This window comes from Rhinolophus ferrumequinum, chromosome 28, assembly GCF_004115265.2.
Source record: "Rhinolophus ferrumequinum isolate MPI-CBG mRhiFer1 chromosome 28, mRhiFer1_v1.p, whole genome shotgun sequence".
Classification (NCBI taxonomy): domain Eukaryota; kingdom Metazoa; phylum Chordata; class Mammalia; order Chiroptera; family Rhinolophidae; genus Rhinolophus; species Rhinolophus ferrumequinum.
In genome coordinates this window covers 213,891-227,225 of record NC_046311.1, presented here as the reverse complement: position 1 = coordinate 227,225, position 13,335 = coordinate 213,891, and the positions used below count along the sequence as shown (strand labels likewise).

Sequence of the window (13,335 nt, the reverse complement as noted above, 5' to 3'; positions counted from 1 at the left end):
TCTCAGCACGTCCCCATCCCAATCAAAGGCTTCTGGGGACACACCGCCATCAACACATCTCAGCCAACGATGTTACGTTGTCCCCACGCGATTTTCGCATTCGAATCTCCTCACAGTCGGGGATGAACCAGACACCACTTCCGACACCTCAGAACCCAGCTGAAGTGAGCACCCACCCATTCTCCGTATTCTTCTGCTTCGTGTCGTTGTGCTTTTTTTTCTTGACCTTGTCCTCAACTCTAAAAGTCCCAACCCTCTCTACCTTCCAAGGACCAGGTTAAGTCCCAGCTGCTCTAGGAAACAGCTAATGCCTTCGGCTAAGGCACGTCTATCCTCTGAAGCCCACGGTGGTGATGTAATGACGTGGCCAGGCAGCGTGCCAGCTGCTTCCCGTGGGCTCCCACTGCCTGCAGCGGTCTGGCACACGTGTGCGTATCTGCGCACAAGTCCTCCCCACGCTCACCAGGCCCTTGAGGACAGAACACAGTCTGAGTCATCCGTGCTTTGTCCCGAGCCCAGTGTGGGGCCCGACGCACAGTAAGTGCCACATACACACTTGTGTCATGAGTGACTACTTCCGGCAGGCAGGCAGCGTTTCCCTCTGCTTGAACAAATGGTGCTGGACACCCTTAAGCACTCACGCGCGGCACTCCCATATGTGCATATAAGTAATGACAGATCACTCTTATCTTCTCATGACAGAGTTTCCCAGGGACCTTCGCTAGAGCCCACTTTCTTGGTGCAGTGTATGGATGCGCAAAGGAAAACCACAAATACAGTGAAGTGCAACTTCCCCTTTGAGTGGGCAGACATACCCCAGACCCAGAACAGTCTTCAGCAGCCAATCGGAATTAGTCAGTTTCACAAGCTCCTTTTTCTGCTGGGAACGTCTCCTGTGGATCCACTGCTTCTGGGCCCTTGGCAAAGAGCCGGGGGGAGCTACGAGCCCAGGAAGTGAGTGCTGATTGAGTGCTGGCTGCAATTTATAATCACTCATTGCTGTTCAGAGCCTCTCAGTACCACCAAAGAGCCAGCACCTGGGGGGGCCTGGTGAGCCTCCACCAATTAACGGCGGTGGGAGCCCTGAGATTTGAAAATTATCCTTTTCTCTTCCTGCAGGACCAAGAACGGAAAACTGGTAACAGAAAAGGCCAACCAGGCACTTTTGAAAGTCCTGTTACAGATTGCTGAATCCTGTTTAAGTGATTAAGCATTATGGTTTGTGGACAATTCCCATACTAAAATTCTGGAGTACCCTTACCATAAAAGCAGTCCTTTTATGAGAAGATCACAATTTTAATTTTTACTTAAAGAAATGCAAGTTCATTGTTCAAAACCAAGGTGGGTAAAACAAAATTCAATCAGTGTTTTTCTGCCCCACACTGAAGTGAAATTAGGAGCATCAATTCTGACACCCACACTATCTTCCAGGAGACCCGGATGCACACTGGAGATTCAGGGCAGAACAGGGAGCAGTGCAGGCAAGCCTGCTGCACTCATCAGGGCCGAGGCCAGGCCGCCAGGGCACCGCAGGCAGGCAGGCAGGAGGGACGACACAGGCAGTGTTTACTCAGAGCCCTGCGCTGCCACTTAGGGGACTTAATTCTCTAAGGGGGGCTCTGGGCTCCTCTTTGTCTCTAGTCCTGCTGGTCACAACAGGCCTTTGAGGACAGCCTGCTTGGACAGAGCTCTGGCTGGCTTGTCCCAAACAGGCACGGTGTCCATCACTCCAGTGTCACAGCAGCCACTGGCTGTGGCTGTGACCTTGTGCAGAAACCATGTAACACACTAACTGAGTCTTTCAGCCCCTGTAGTCCACAGCTCAGAAACAGAATTTCCAGAGAACGGGAAGTACTATGAAGTGGTCTGTAAATATCAGAGGTGAGCCAGTCTGCGGAGGTAAAAGCCACACCCTGTGCTCTGTGGTGGGCAGTGAATGCTGGGGAGCCAGAAGGATGACAGAAAGAAGAACAGCAATCACTCCATTCTTCTCATGGCGTGTCAGAAGTGAGGCTTATCCTGACCACTAAGAATTTCCCAGGAAAATGAGCCAGGAATCTGCCTGCACCATTTTCTAGCATAATCTGCTTTTGTATTAGAAACTGGCTAAGTACCTGAGGTTGGAGATGGAAGTTATGTTGGGATTCTTAAAAACCACCACGAGTTCAACGTTGACTTATTTAAAGGCCAGCTGAATCGGCGCACAGGACCGATTACATTTCTCCCTTTGCACACACACGACTGTACACAGACTTCGGTCTCCTGGGTAATGCTTAGGCACGTCTAGGCACAAACGCCGATTTCCTCAAAGGAAAACTGCTTACGTTCCCAAATTTGGAGCCTATGCTATGCACCACTCTAAAATTTCAAGTCAGAGATGCGGGAGTCATTCCAGATTCCTCCTTCCTTTCACCCGGCCCGCCCGTCAGCAGCTCTAGGTCTCTGCCCTCCATTTGCTCTCCCTGCAGCGCAGGTGCTCCTCTCCCTTCCCGGTGTCCCCACAGGCACTACCATTCTTCCTGCTTCGTGTCACAGCCTCCACTGTTCCTTGTGACCCCAGCTCAGGGGCTGCACTTACTGCATGTTTTTCGGGGGTGACCGCTTATCCTGTCACTCCCGGTGAAACAACTTCCGGGGCTTCCACAGCTCTAGCTGCGTGTCTCTTTCTGCCTCCCAGGAACTTGCACTTAGGTCCTCATGGAACATGTCGCCTCATGCCTCCCCTCGCACGACCGACCCTACTGTGCAGCCACATCAAACTGCAGCAGACAGTGGCTTGGACGTCCCCATCTCCTGGTCTGGGTTGTCCGCAAAGCAGACTCTGCTACAGGGAAATGGGTACAAGTGGTTTATTTGTGAGGAAGTGGAGAAGGGGAACAGTTTAGGAGAGAAGCCAATCAAGGGTGGGGTAACGACTAGGACAGCATGGGGGCCCATCCCTGAGATGCTCAGAACACACCTCAGGACTGTCCCCCTGAGGGTTCGCGGAGCCGAGGGTCACTGCTAGAAGTGGCAATTCCCCTGATTCTAGCAAACAGCTTCGGGTCCAGAGAGAGCCCTCAGGCAGAGAAATCCAAGAGGCCACAGGCACCGGGAAAGAGCATGCATGATGCTCCCTTTCGCCAGCGACTTCTCTGTCACTTGCCCTCCCAGCTCCTGGCAGAGTCAGTCTGTGGGAACTTCCCTGCCATTTCCACGCATTTTCTCCGCTGCAACTGTTACGTTGTGGCAGTGAGTGTACCCACCAGACTCAGAGCCACCCCAGACTCGGCCTCCCCGAGGGCAGTGTCTTTGGTGCTGGCTTGCCCTGGGGTCTGGCACAGGGCACACGCTTGTTCAATCCACTGAACAAGGGTGTACTGTGTGTTCAAGAGGACCCTTTTTCCGTCGATGTAACTGAGAAAGTCTTCAAAGAAATGAAAGTTACGGCCCACGTTTTGAATAGTATAAAGTCAAATATGTAGGATGGAGCCAGCTTGGGGACTAACTCAAGTTAGTTTGGCTGAGGTGGCTTTCCCTATGAAAACGAGTGGTGACGAATGACCCTTCCACTTCTTTCTAAGCGACTGGATCTGTGTGTAGATGAAAGGTGAGGCCCACGAAGTGTACACCACATCCAGAAATGCTTCTGTGTGTGACACTTACCTGGATTTGAGGAAAGAGCACAGGTGACAAAGACGTGCAATGCTGGCAGTTTTCAAATACCACCAACACGAAGGAGCCAGTGTCAGAGGGGTGTCCTGGGCGAAGGGACCTGCACAGGAGCCAGCCGGGCACCACAGCAGCCTCCCAGCTGGCGGGTGACAACACCCCGAGGCTGCCAGCCTCTGCACTGTGCCACCAATGGTCACAGACCCACCAGCGGGCACCTCCCAAGTGTGCATTGCCTCACCGCAAGGGAGGCTCTGCCTGTGTTTCCAGAAGGGAGCAGACCAACTGGGACACTGAACACAGGCCACGCTCGGCCTGCCTGATGCTCAGTCTCACTCGTCCCGGAAACGGGACCGGGTGGCTGAGAACAGGAAGAACGCCTGCGACTATGCATCACACGCTCCCTTGAGAGAATAAATTCTGTACTAAGAGACACTGAGCACAGTCGCTGGTGCTCTGTGGACGGGTTATGTTTCTTTAAGCAGGTAGACTTTACAAGTTTCAAATAATTTCTTTTAGTCTTGACAAATCCCTAAAAGAGTAACGTGCATGCAGTGCCGTTGAGAACGTCATTGTGAGAAAACGGTTTAATGGAACACCCTTTCAACATTGCCAGAAATCATACCCGGGGGTGGTGTGGGGGGATGGCCTGTTCCTGTCACAAACGCAGTCACGACTGCAATGGTTTCTCACTTGGTGACAGGCCTAACTCTGCACCTCCCAGAGAACGACTGTTTTGAGGACAGTCCACGGGGGATGGGGGGGGGGGTCCCCAGTGCCAAGCAGGCTCGCAGCAGTCCCTGGCACACTGGCCACAGTCATGCCCATGGGTCGTGTGTCTGTTCAGGGACCGATCGCTGTTGGACGGCCTCCTTCCCCGATTCAGGGAGATACCTCCACAAAAGGGACAAAGTGGAAATAAACAAACGTGGGCGGCTGTCCCTGACAGCACGTGCATGTGGCCGGGCAGTGGACGCGGTGCTGTGGTGTGTGAGGGCCTGGCCTGATGGGGTCTAGGCTCTGCCACTGACTCGCTGACGCAGAGAGAATCATTCGATCCCTCTGGATGGCAGTGGAAGCGGGACTGGATGACCTCTAAGGTCTCTTCTAGCAAAGCCAGTTAAGTTTATGACTCCAACAAGAAAAAGAGACCCTACAGGAGATTGTAGCCAGGGAAAATGAGGAATAAAGACAAATCTCAATATGGGAAACCAATAAGGACAGGAGTGGGAGAAAGAAAGAGAGAGAGAGAGACAGAGAGAGAGAGAGACAGAGAGAGAGAGAGAGGCCCAGACCACCACCTGCATCCCCAGGAAACGACCCAGGAAGGGCGATACTTGAGAGGTGTTTGAAGCCTCGCGTGCAAACAGCCATCAGGAAGACGCTCACTCACCTCCTGGTGACAGCGAAGCACAGCGTGCAGGCTCCCTGTAATAGGCCGGCGGCATGCTGCAGGAGCGCGGCCGTCCTGGGGCTCTCATCTACGGGGCCTTGCACCGACAGGAAGCAGCCGCACAGCTTGTCGACAAGACCTGAGCTCACCACGTAACTGGAAGTGGGAGAAACGTGTGTTAGCCATGTGCACAGGTGGGCAGTGTCCACCTCCAAAGACGAGTCTCCCCACACACAACGGCTCAGCTCCCAAAGGAAAGCTGCCCAGGTCTGAGTGACACACCTCCAGGAAGTTTCCTTACAACGTAGTCCTGAAAAGTCAGCTACCTCTACAGGTGTTACTTCTCTCTTTGGCTTATTCTGACGCTGACTTTCAAGAAAGACAAACGAAAATGAATACCTGATCGTTCTTACTGGTCTGAAAAGTCTGACAATGTTGAAATGATTTCTAACAACCACTCTACTCTTGAGAAGTTGCTTAGACCACTAGGGAGCCCGACTCAGAAGTCAGGGACTCGGAGGGCAGGAGGACACAGCCCAGACTGTCCTATCAGAACTTACACCTCCAATGACAACTGCAGGTTCTCTATTCTCAAAACCCACCACTATTAAGAACATAACACAGTGAGAACCTAACTGCTTCGTGTTAGGAAAAGTTCCAGCCCTGAGAGTTGACAATAGCATTTAAGAAGCCCCTTTCACCTTTTCAGTCCAGCAGACACTTTTCCAGAGGTGTTTATTAAACTGGACCAACCACAGTATCTCCTTCATGAGTCCACAGTCACTGAAAATGTGTTAAGACTACAAACCAGCCTCGCTGACTCCGTGCTCCGCACCCCACGGGCCAGCAGGCCAGGGTGTCGTCCCATTGGCGGCTCTGCCACTCACGAGGTGACCTTCAGCAGTGAGCGCAGGGCGACGCCTCTGCTCAAGTGCACTCAGCCCCACTCTGCTCATTTCCCAACACATGTGCAGTGGGAGGAGGGTGAATCTGAGGGGCTGCTCATGTTTGGAGCTTCTCGGGAGGTACAGGATGCCCCTCCCCTCTGCCTCAGGAAGTGCATCCCCCATGACTGAGCAGCTGGCATGTGGGGAGCAGTGACCACCGGCCCCTCTGTTACAATGAGGAGAACCAACCGCTGACACGCCCCACTGAGGGCATTACTGTCATCTGACCTTTACAAACGGCTCTCATATCTGCACAGAACTTCCCAACTGGGAAGCGTCTTGACGTGAAGCATCCCAAGACGTATCCCCACAATTCCCCGAGTGAGCAGCGACAGCCGTCTACCCAGCATGTTCTTGTCCTGCGGAGTCCTAGTGGCTTGTCAAACACTGTGTCCTCTGTGGAGCAAGAGTGAGGCTGCTCCAGGACAAAGTAAGTGTGCATCGCTGTGGCCATAATGACAAGTGCCAGGGCGTGTACACGACCTAAGGAGGACCGCTTAGCATCTCTGGAAACTCCACGGATGACCCTGGAAGGATCTCTCCCCACTGGTGATGTCTAAACTCAGAGATGTGGGTCTGGGGCTTGCTGGCAGCCGTCTGACCTGGTACATGGAGAACACAGGCTTCCAGAATGAAGCCAAGCAGAGGCAAGGACACTGAGAGAAGACACAAGAGTCCACAGAGTATAGACGGAGCCTTAGAGCTACAGATTCAGTGCTATCGCTTATGGAAAACTCCAACGGCCTCTTGTACAGAAATAGAAAAAACAATCACATGGAACTACAACATACCAAATAGCTAAAGCAGTCCTGATAAAGAAGGACAAAGCTGGTGGTGTCACACTTTCTGATTTCAAACTACATTACAAAGCCATGGTAATGAAAACAGTGTGGTCCAGCATAGAAACAGACACATGGGACATTAGACTATGATGGAGTAAGACGGCCCCTTTGTATCTCCCCTGAAATTTACAACTAGTAGGTCATCTGTAAGCCAACAAAGATTTCTCTAATCAACACCCCAGATGCCTGAGGGACACACACAAACTGGTACATCTGCAGGCAGGTGTATGAAACGTGCAGGGGAGCCAGGGATGGTGGGGTGGGAGGAAGGACAGGAACGTGCACACGGCCCTGATTCCCTGGCTGTCGCAGCTGAGCCAGCAGCCCAGTAAACGAGGAAGCAATGGAGGAGTGGGGAGCAGCCACAACACCAGGGCCCGGGGGAGGGTAAGAGGGGTGGCAGCAGCATCGGTGCCCGAGAATCTGGCTTCTCAGCCTCAGCACAGTGTTGCCAGTGGCCACAGAGAACCAGGCAGCAGTGTGGAGGACTTGCAAAGCCAGATCTCCCTCCATCCGCCATGGTGGTGGCACAGAGACCCAAGCAAGCTAGACACAGCGCAAGTACCCACCACTCTCGTCACTCAGGTCCCATAACCACAGTGAGCCCCCCACCGTGACTCCGGAGGTGCAAGTAGAACAGGTAAGAGAAAACCAAAACTTACACTACAGCACCATCTACTGGAAGATCAAAGAAAGACCCCTAATTATCAACCTGCACTGGAATTGCTAAGATCAAAACGGCACCGAAATAAGGAAGGTGCTCATTACTGCAAGTGTGCCCAGAGGACAAGCCATCCAACAGCACGGACACCCAAATAAGACAGTAGCACAGAAAGAAAATGACACTTTTCCAGATGCCAAACTCAAGGTCATAGAAGACTGTGATCTAAATGATTGAGAACTGAATACAGCAGGCATAGAGAAACTCAACAAGCTATAAGAAGACTCTAACAGACAGTTCAATGAGCTCCAGAAAAAAATAAAAAGAAAGAGAAATTTACCAAAGAGATTGGAAAAAAACACCCAGGAATTTTGGGACCTAAGAATAAATGAGATGAACAAAGCATTAGAAAGCACTGGAAATAGAGCAGACCACATGGAGAAGTTAGAAATTTAGCAATGATTCCCGTGGAATAAGAGCAATAACTAAAATTATAAAAAAAAACCAAAAGAACTCAACTAGAACTATCTGCCTTCATTAGAAAGGCCAACCTAAGGATAACGGGTATCCCAAAGAAAGAGAGAGGGGACCAGAGAGCATATTTAAAGAATTAATAGATAAGAACTTCCCAAACCTGGGGAAGGAGCTGGACATACAAGAAGCTAATAGAACAATTAATTATCTCAACACAAAAAAACCTTTTACAAGACACATTATATTGAAACTGTCAAAAGTTAACGATAATTCTCAAGGCAACCATGGGGTTGGGGAGGGGGAGAAAGATAGTAACTTACACAGAAAACCCACCGGGCTGTCATCAGCTGTCTCAGCAGAAACTCTATAGGCCAGAAGAGAGTGGAATGACAAATACTGAAAGATAGGAATCACCAGGCAAGAATAATTTATCCAGCAAAGTTATCCTTCAGATATGAAAGAGAAACAAAGGCTCTCCCAGGCAAAGAAAAGCTAAGGGAATTTACCACAACACCTGCTTTGTAAGAAATGTTGGAAGGAGCCCTTCTGCCAGAAAGGAAAAGGCAAAAGTACAGGAAAGTTTGACCAAGTGATGAATAGACAGACAGAATCAGAAAATTGTAACTCTGTTACAGACCAGAGTGTTAAACAGTTAATTATAGCATAAAGGTTAAAGGGAAAAGCTGTTACAAATAGCTACAGCTACTTCAATTTGGTAATGAACACACAACATGAAAACTGATTAATTTGTGACAACAAAACATAAAAGGGGAAGAAGAAAAGGATGAAACTTGTATAGGCAAATGAAGAGAAGATGCTATTGGAAGAAAAAGAACTACTTTATAAGGCATTTTATAAGAGCCTCATGGTCACCACAAAGCAGACATCTAGGACAGAAACTCAAAAAATAAAAAAGAGACCATGAAGAAAATCATCATAAAAAAACCACCAAAGTAAAATATGAATCAGAAATACAAGAAAAAAAAGCAATGGATGATTTTTATGAAAATCATCATAAAAAACCACCAAACTAAAATATGAATCAGAAACACAAGGATAAAAAGCACAGCGACCAGAAAACAAAAGACAAAATGGCTGTAGTTAAGTCCTCATATATCAATAATCACCCTAAATGTAAATGGGCTTAACTCACCACTCAAAAGGCACAGTCCTGGATGGGTTAAAATACAAGACTTGACTATATGCTGACTTCAAGCGACTCATCTCAGCTCCAAAGACAAACACGGGCTCTAAGTGAAGGTGTGGAAGACGATACTCCAAGCAAATGGTATCCAGAGAAAGACGGGTGTAGTCATACTTATCTCAGACAAAGTGGACTTCAAGCCAACACAGGTAAAAAGAGACAAAGACTGACATTACAAAGGAGACAATCCTAAGGAAGACTTAACATTAATATATATGCTCCCAGCTTAGAAGTACTAAAATATATAAAATAATTATTAACAGCCCTAAAGGGAGAAATTGATATTACCACAGTAATAGGAGGGAGACTTTAGTGCCCCCCTTACACCAATAGATAGATCACCCAGACTGAAAGGCAAGAAGGAAACATCGGCCTAAATGACTCATTAGGTTAGACAGACTTAATAGCTATTTACAAAACTTTCCAACCCAAAGTGACAGAATACACATACTTCTCAAGTGCATGTGTAGCACTCTCAAGGACAGACCATGTGTTGGGACACAAAACAAGTCTCAATAAATTAAAGAAGACTGAATCATTCAAGCATCTTTTCCAACCACAGCAATATGAGACCAGAAATCAACTATAGAAAGAAAGATGGAAAAATCATAAATATGTGGAAATTACACCACATGCCACTGAACAAAACTGGGTCAATGAGGAAATGAAAGAAGACATTAAAAAAAAACAAACATAGAGGCAAATGGAAATGAAAATACAACATACCAAAATCGATGGGATGCAGCAAAAGCAATTTTAAGAGTGAAGTTCAGAGCAATACAGGACTACCTCAAGCAACCAGAAAAATTTGAAAAAAACAATGCAACATTACACCCTAAGGAACAAGAAAAAGAAGAAATGAACAAATGAAACTAGGATACAATAGAAGAAAAGAAATAGCAGACATCAGGGCAGAAAGAGAGACTAAAAAGACAATAAAAACATCAGTAAAATGAAGAGCTAGTTATTTCAAAAGGTAAATAAAATGGACAAACCTTTAGCCAGACTCAATAAGGAAAAAAGAGAGAAGACTCAGGTAAATGAAGAAATGAAGGAGAAGTTACAGTGGACACCACAGAAGTACACAGGGTCATACCAGGATGCTATATTTGGCTGTACGCCACCAAACTGGACAACCTAGAAGAAATGGACAAATTCTTAGAATCAAACAACCTTCCTTGATTGAATCATGAAGAAATAGGACACCTAAACAAACTGATCAGTAGTATGCAAATTGAAATAGGAATGAAACCCACTCTCCCCCGCCAAAAAAAAAAAACAAACAGAAGTGGCCTCACTGGTAAATTGTGCGGTACATTCAAAGATTTAATGCCTATCCTTCTCAAACTATTCCAAAAAATTGAAGAGGAGGAAATGCTTCCTAATTCATGTTACAAGCCCAACATGACCGATACCCAAACCAGACCAAGGATAACAGAAAAAAAGAAAATTATAGGCCAGTATCTCTGACAAACATAGATCCAAAATCCCCAACAAAACACTAGCAAATCGAATGTAACACATTAGAAGGATCACCCACCGCAGTCAGGTGGGAGTAATTCCGGGGATGCAAGACTGGTTCCACATCTGCCAATCAACCCACATGGTAAGCCACGGAAACAAAGGAAGGCTAAAAATCACACGGTCAACTCCACAGATGCAGAAGCAGCCTGTGAAAGCTACCACCCTCAGAGCAGGACAAGGAAGTGACATGTGTCCATCAGGGGGGTGTGCCCTGCTCCACTCAACCGTGGGGGCACAGGCTGGAGAACAGCACCACAGATTGTGCCGGAACTTTTGCCGCCAACTTTTCATCGCTACACATACCAACAGACAGAAATGCCCAGGTTGTAGCAGGGAGTGAAATGAGACTGCTTGTCAATTCATATCTGAGAAGGTGGGAAAGAAAGTACGGCATTAATTAAACACGTTCATCTGCTTCATTTGGCTTTGAGGTATTAGCTGACCCAATTGGACTAACAATGCATCACCTATATGAAAACAACACTCAGCAAAACGGGTTCAAATCAGAGAGGGACTGGCCTGGGTTTGCTCTGACGTGCTATAGTTGTCAATCCGCTTTTTAAAGTAATTTGTTTTGTCAGGTTGCGCCCGTAATTTTCCCCAATACCCTCCTCCTTCACAAAGGATCTGGTAACTAGAATAACATACGCGTAAATCATGTACTTCCTCCTGGAAGCCCACTGGGACTGCACCAGAGCATCTGGCTGGGCCTCCTGCTACATCACAGCCAAGGCATGTGTCTAAGGGTCCGGCGACAAAAATACAGGGCTGTGGCATCACACCGTGACCCAGGGGAGAATGCTGGCACAGAACGGCACTCACTGGCAGAGAGGGTAGGTACCGCAGTGACCAAAAAGATGTGAGGAAACTGAATGGGATCTAGCGACTGAGAGAAAGGCCAGGGACAGTAAAAGCCAGGTGCTGGACACCAAGAGGTCGTGGAGCCAGAGCCCAAGTCCTCTCCAGTCTGCAGGGAAGGGCAGGAGGATGGAAGGGGGCTGTGAGCACAGTAACCAAGGGTTGGAAAGATAGTGCATGAAACAACTGATCCAAAGAAAGTACCAGAACCCAGAGGAGAGTTAGTAGCTGTCAGAAGAAGCGCAGAAGATGCTCCTTCTAGGAACCTACGAGGGGCTTCAGAGAGCAACAAGCTGCATGGGTTCTGGGAGCCAGGGATCGGGGCAGATCACGGCCGAGTGACTGACAGGTGGGACAGTAACGGGCTAGCAGAGCCCCCATGGAAAGTGAGTGTCCTATGTGATTCCAGATTCACAAAGGAAAAAGAGGAGATGTCAAAGCGGGAGTCAAGTGCCCTGGAGAAAAGGTGACCTTGGAAGGAAGTGGGATCGACCTTGAACAGGTGTCAAAACCTGCCACTTTTGTGTAGTGGAAAGAATACAGGTGTTGGGAGTCCATCTAGACCCGAGTTCCAGTCTCAACTCTCCAACCTACTTTAGAACTTACTTCCTACATAACCTTGGGCCAAGCACTTCACCTTCTTGAACAATTTCTTCCCCCACACAGTCTGCATGAGAAATCCTACACTTCCTGGGCTGCAAAGCCTCTGGTACAATGCCTTAAACATAACAGGTGCTCCACGAATGGCAGCTATTACTACTGTTTTAAGTCTGAACCAAAGTTATAACCAGAGATGACCTTAGATAGGGGAATTCTCAGCAATTCTTTGAGTTGGAAAGAGCTGATAGCAAGAAAGTTATCAAAGCTTGGACACTACCTATTCTAATATCAAATATCTAAATATCAGGGATAACAGATGAGTGTGAACTATATTCCTCTTCATTAATAAGATTTTCCTTCTCTCTACCAAATCTGGCATATTCTCTACCAGGAATGTGTGGATGATGTTGTGAGAACCACTGCCATGACATGGGCGCTGAGATTTAAATGAACGTAATTATTTTTTAACAAACAAGAAAGTCTTAAGAAATCTAGCAATTTTACCTGATGAGGTCCTGAACGCGACTGTTAAAAGCATCACCTTGGGAGGATTTGTTTCTCATTTCCTGTGTTGATATTTTTGGTAGAGCTGGCTGGCTGTTTCCATGTGGTCGATTGGCAATCAGGCAGCTGAAAATCACAGAACTGACTTTGAGAAGTCCCGTTGTCAAGCCTTCAAAAACTTGCTTATTTGCATTTCTTCCCAAAATAGCATTATTTTCATCTGGAACATAAACCTAGGTGGAAAAAAATAGAGTGATTATATTTCAGTAAAACCACCGAAAGTGGACAGAGGTGATGTGGAAAATTTCTGGAATCCTAAGTAATTTTGAAATCCTAGAGGTGGCTGTCTGAATGTTTCACTGTTGGTTGCGAAGTCAGGCTGCGGAGTTCAAATCTCAGCTTTGCCCTCACCAGCTGGTGGTGTCGGGCAGTCACTACTTCCCAGTGTCAGTTTTCTTATTTGTAAGACAGGGGTAACGACAGTCCCTAAATCAGAGGGTTCTTCTGAGGACTAAATGAGCTAACACACATCAAATGTTTAGCTCGTGCCCAGGCATATGGTAAGTGCTCAAGAGAGATTATTTGCTCAATGGAATAAATTATAATAAAAATCTGCATGAACTCAGAAAATAAACCAATTGGTAAACTGAGAGCACTGTTTCCTGTGAAAGTTTATT

General features: G+C 47.6%; 1 protein-coding gene across 1 annotated transcript in view; it reads right to left on the bottom strand.

The window, feature by feature from the left end:
- The window catches only part of SCAPER (S-phase cyclin A associated protein in the ER), a 218,092-nt gene that overhangs the window by 35,242 nt on the left and 169,515 nt on the right, over window positions 1-13,335 (bottom strand). Inside the window, exons 26-27 of the mRNA XM_033099943.1 lie at window positions 12,659-12,891; window positions 5,045-5,200 (exon numbers count right to left, since the gene is read on the bottom strand). Of these exons, the coding sequence (XP_032955834.1) occupies window positions 5,045-5,200; window positions 12,659-12,891 (389 nt within the window). The remainder of the gene's footprint in view (window positions 1-5,044; window positions 5,201-12,658; window positions 12,892-13,335) is intronic.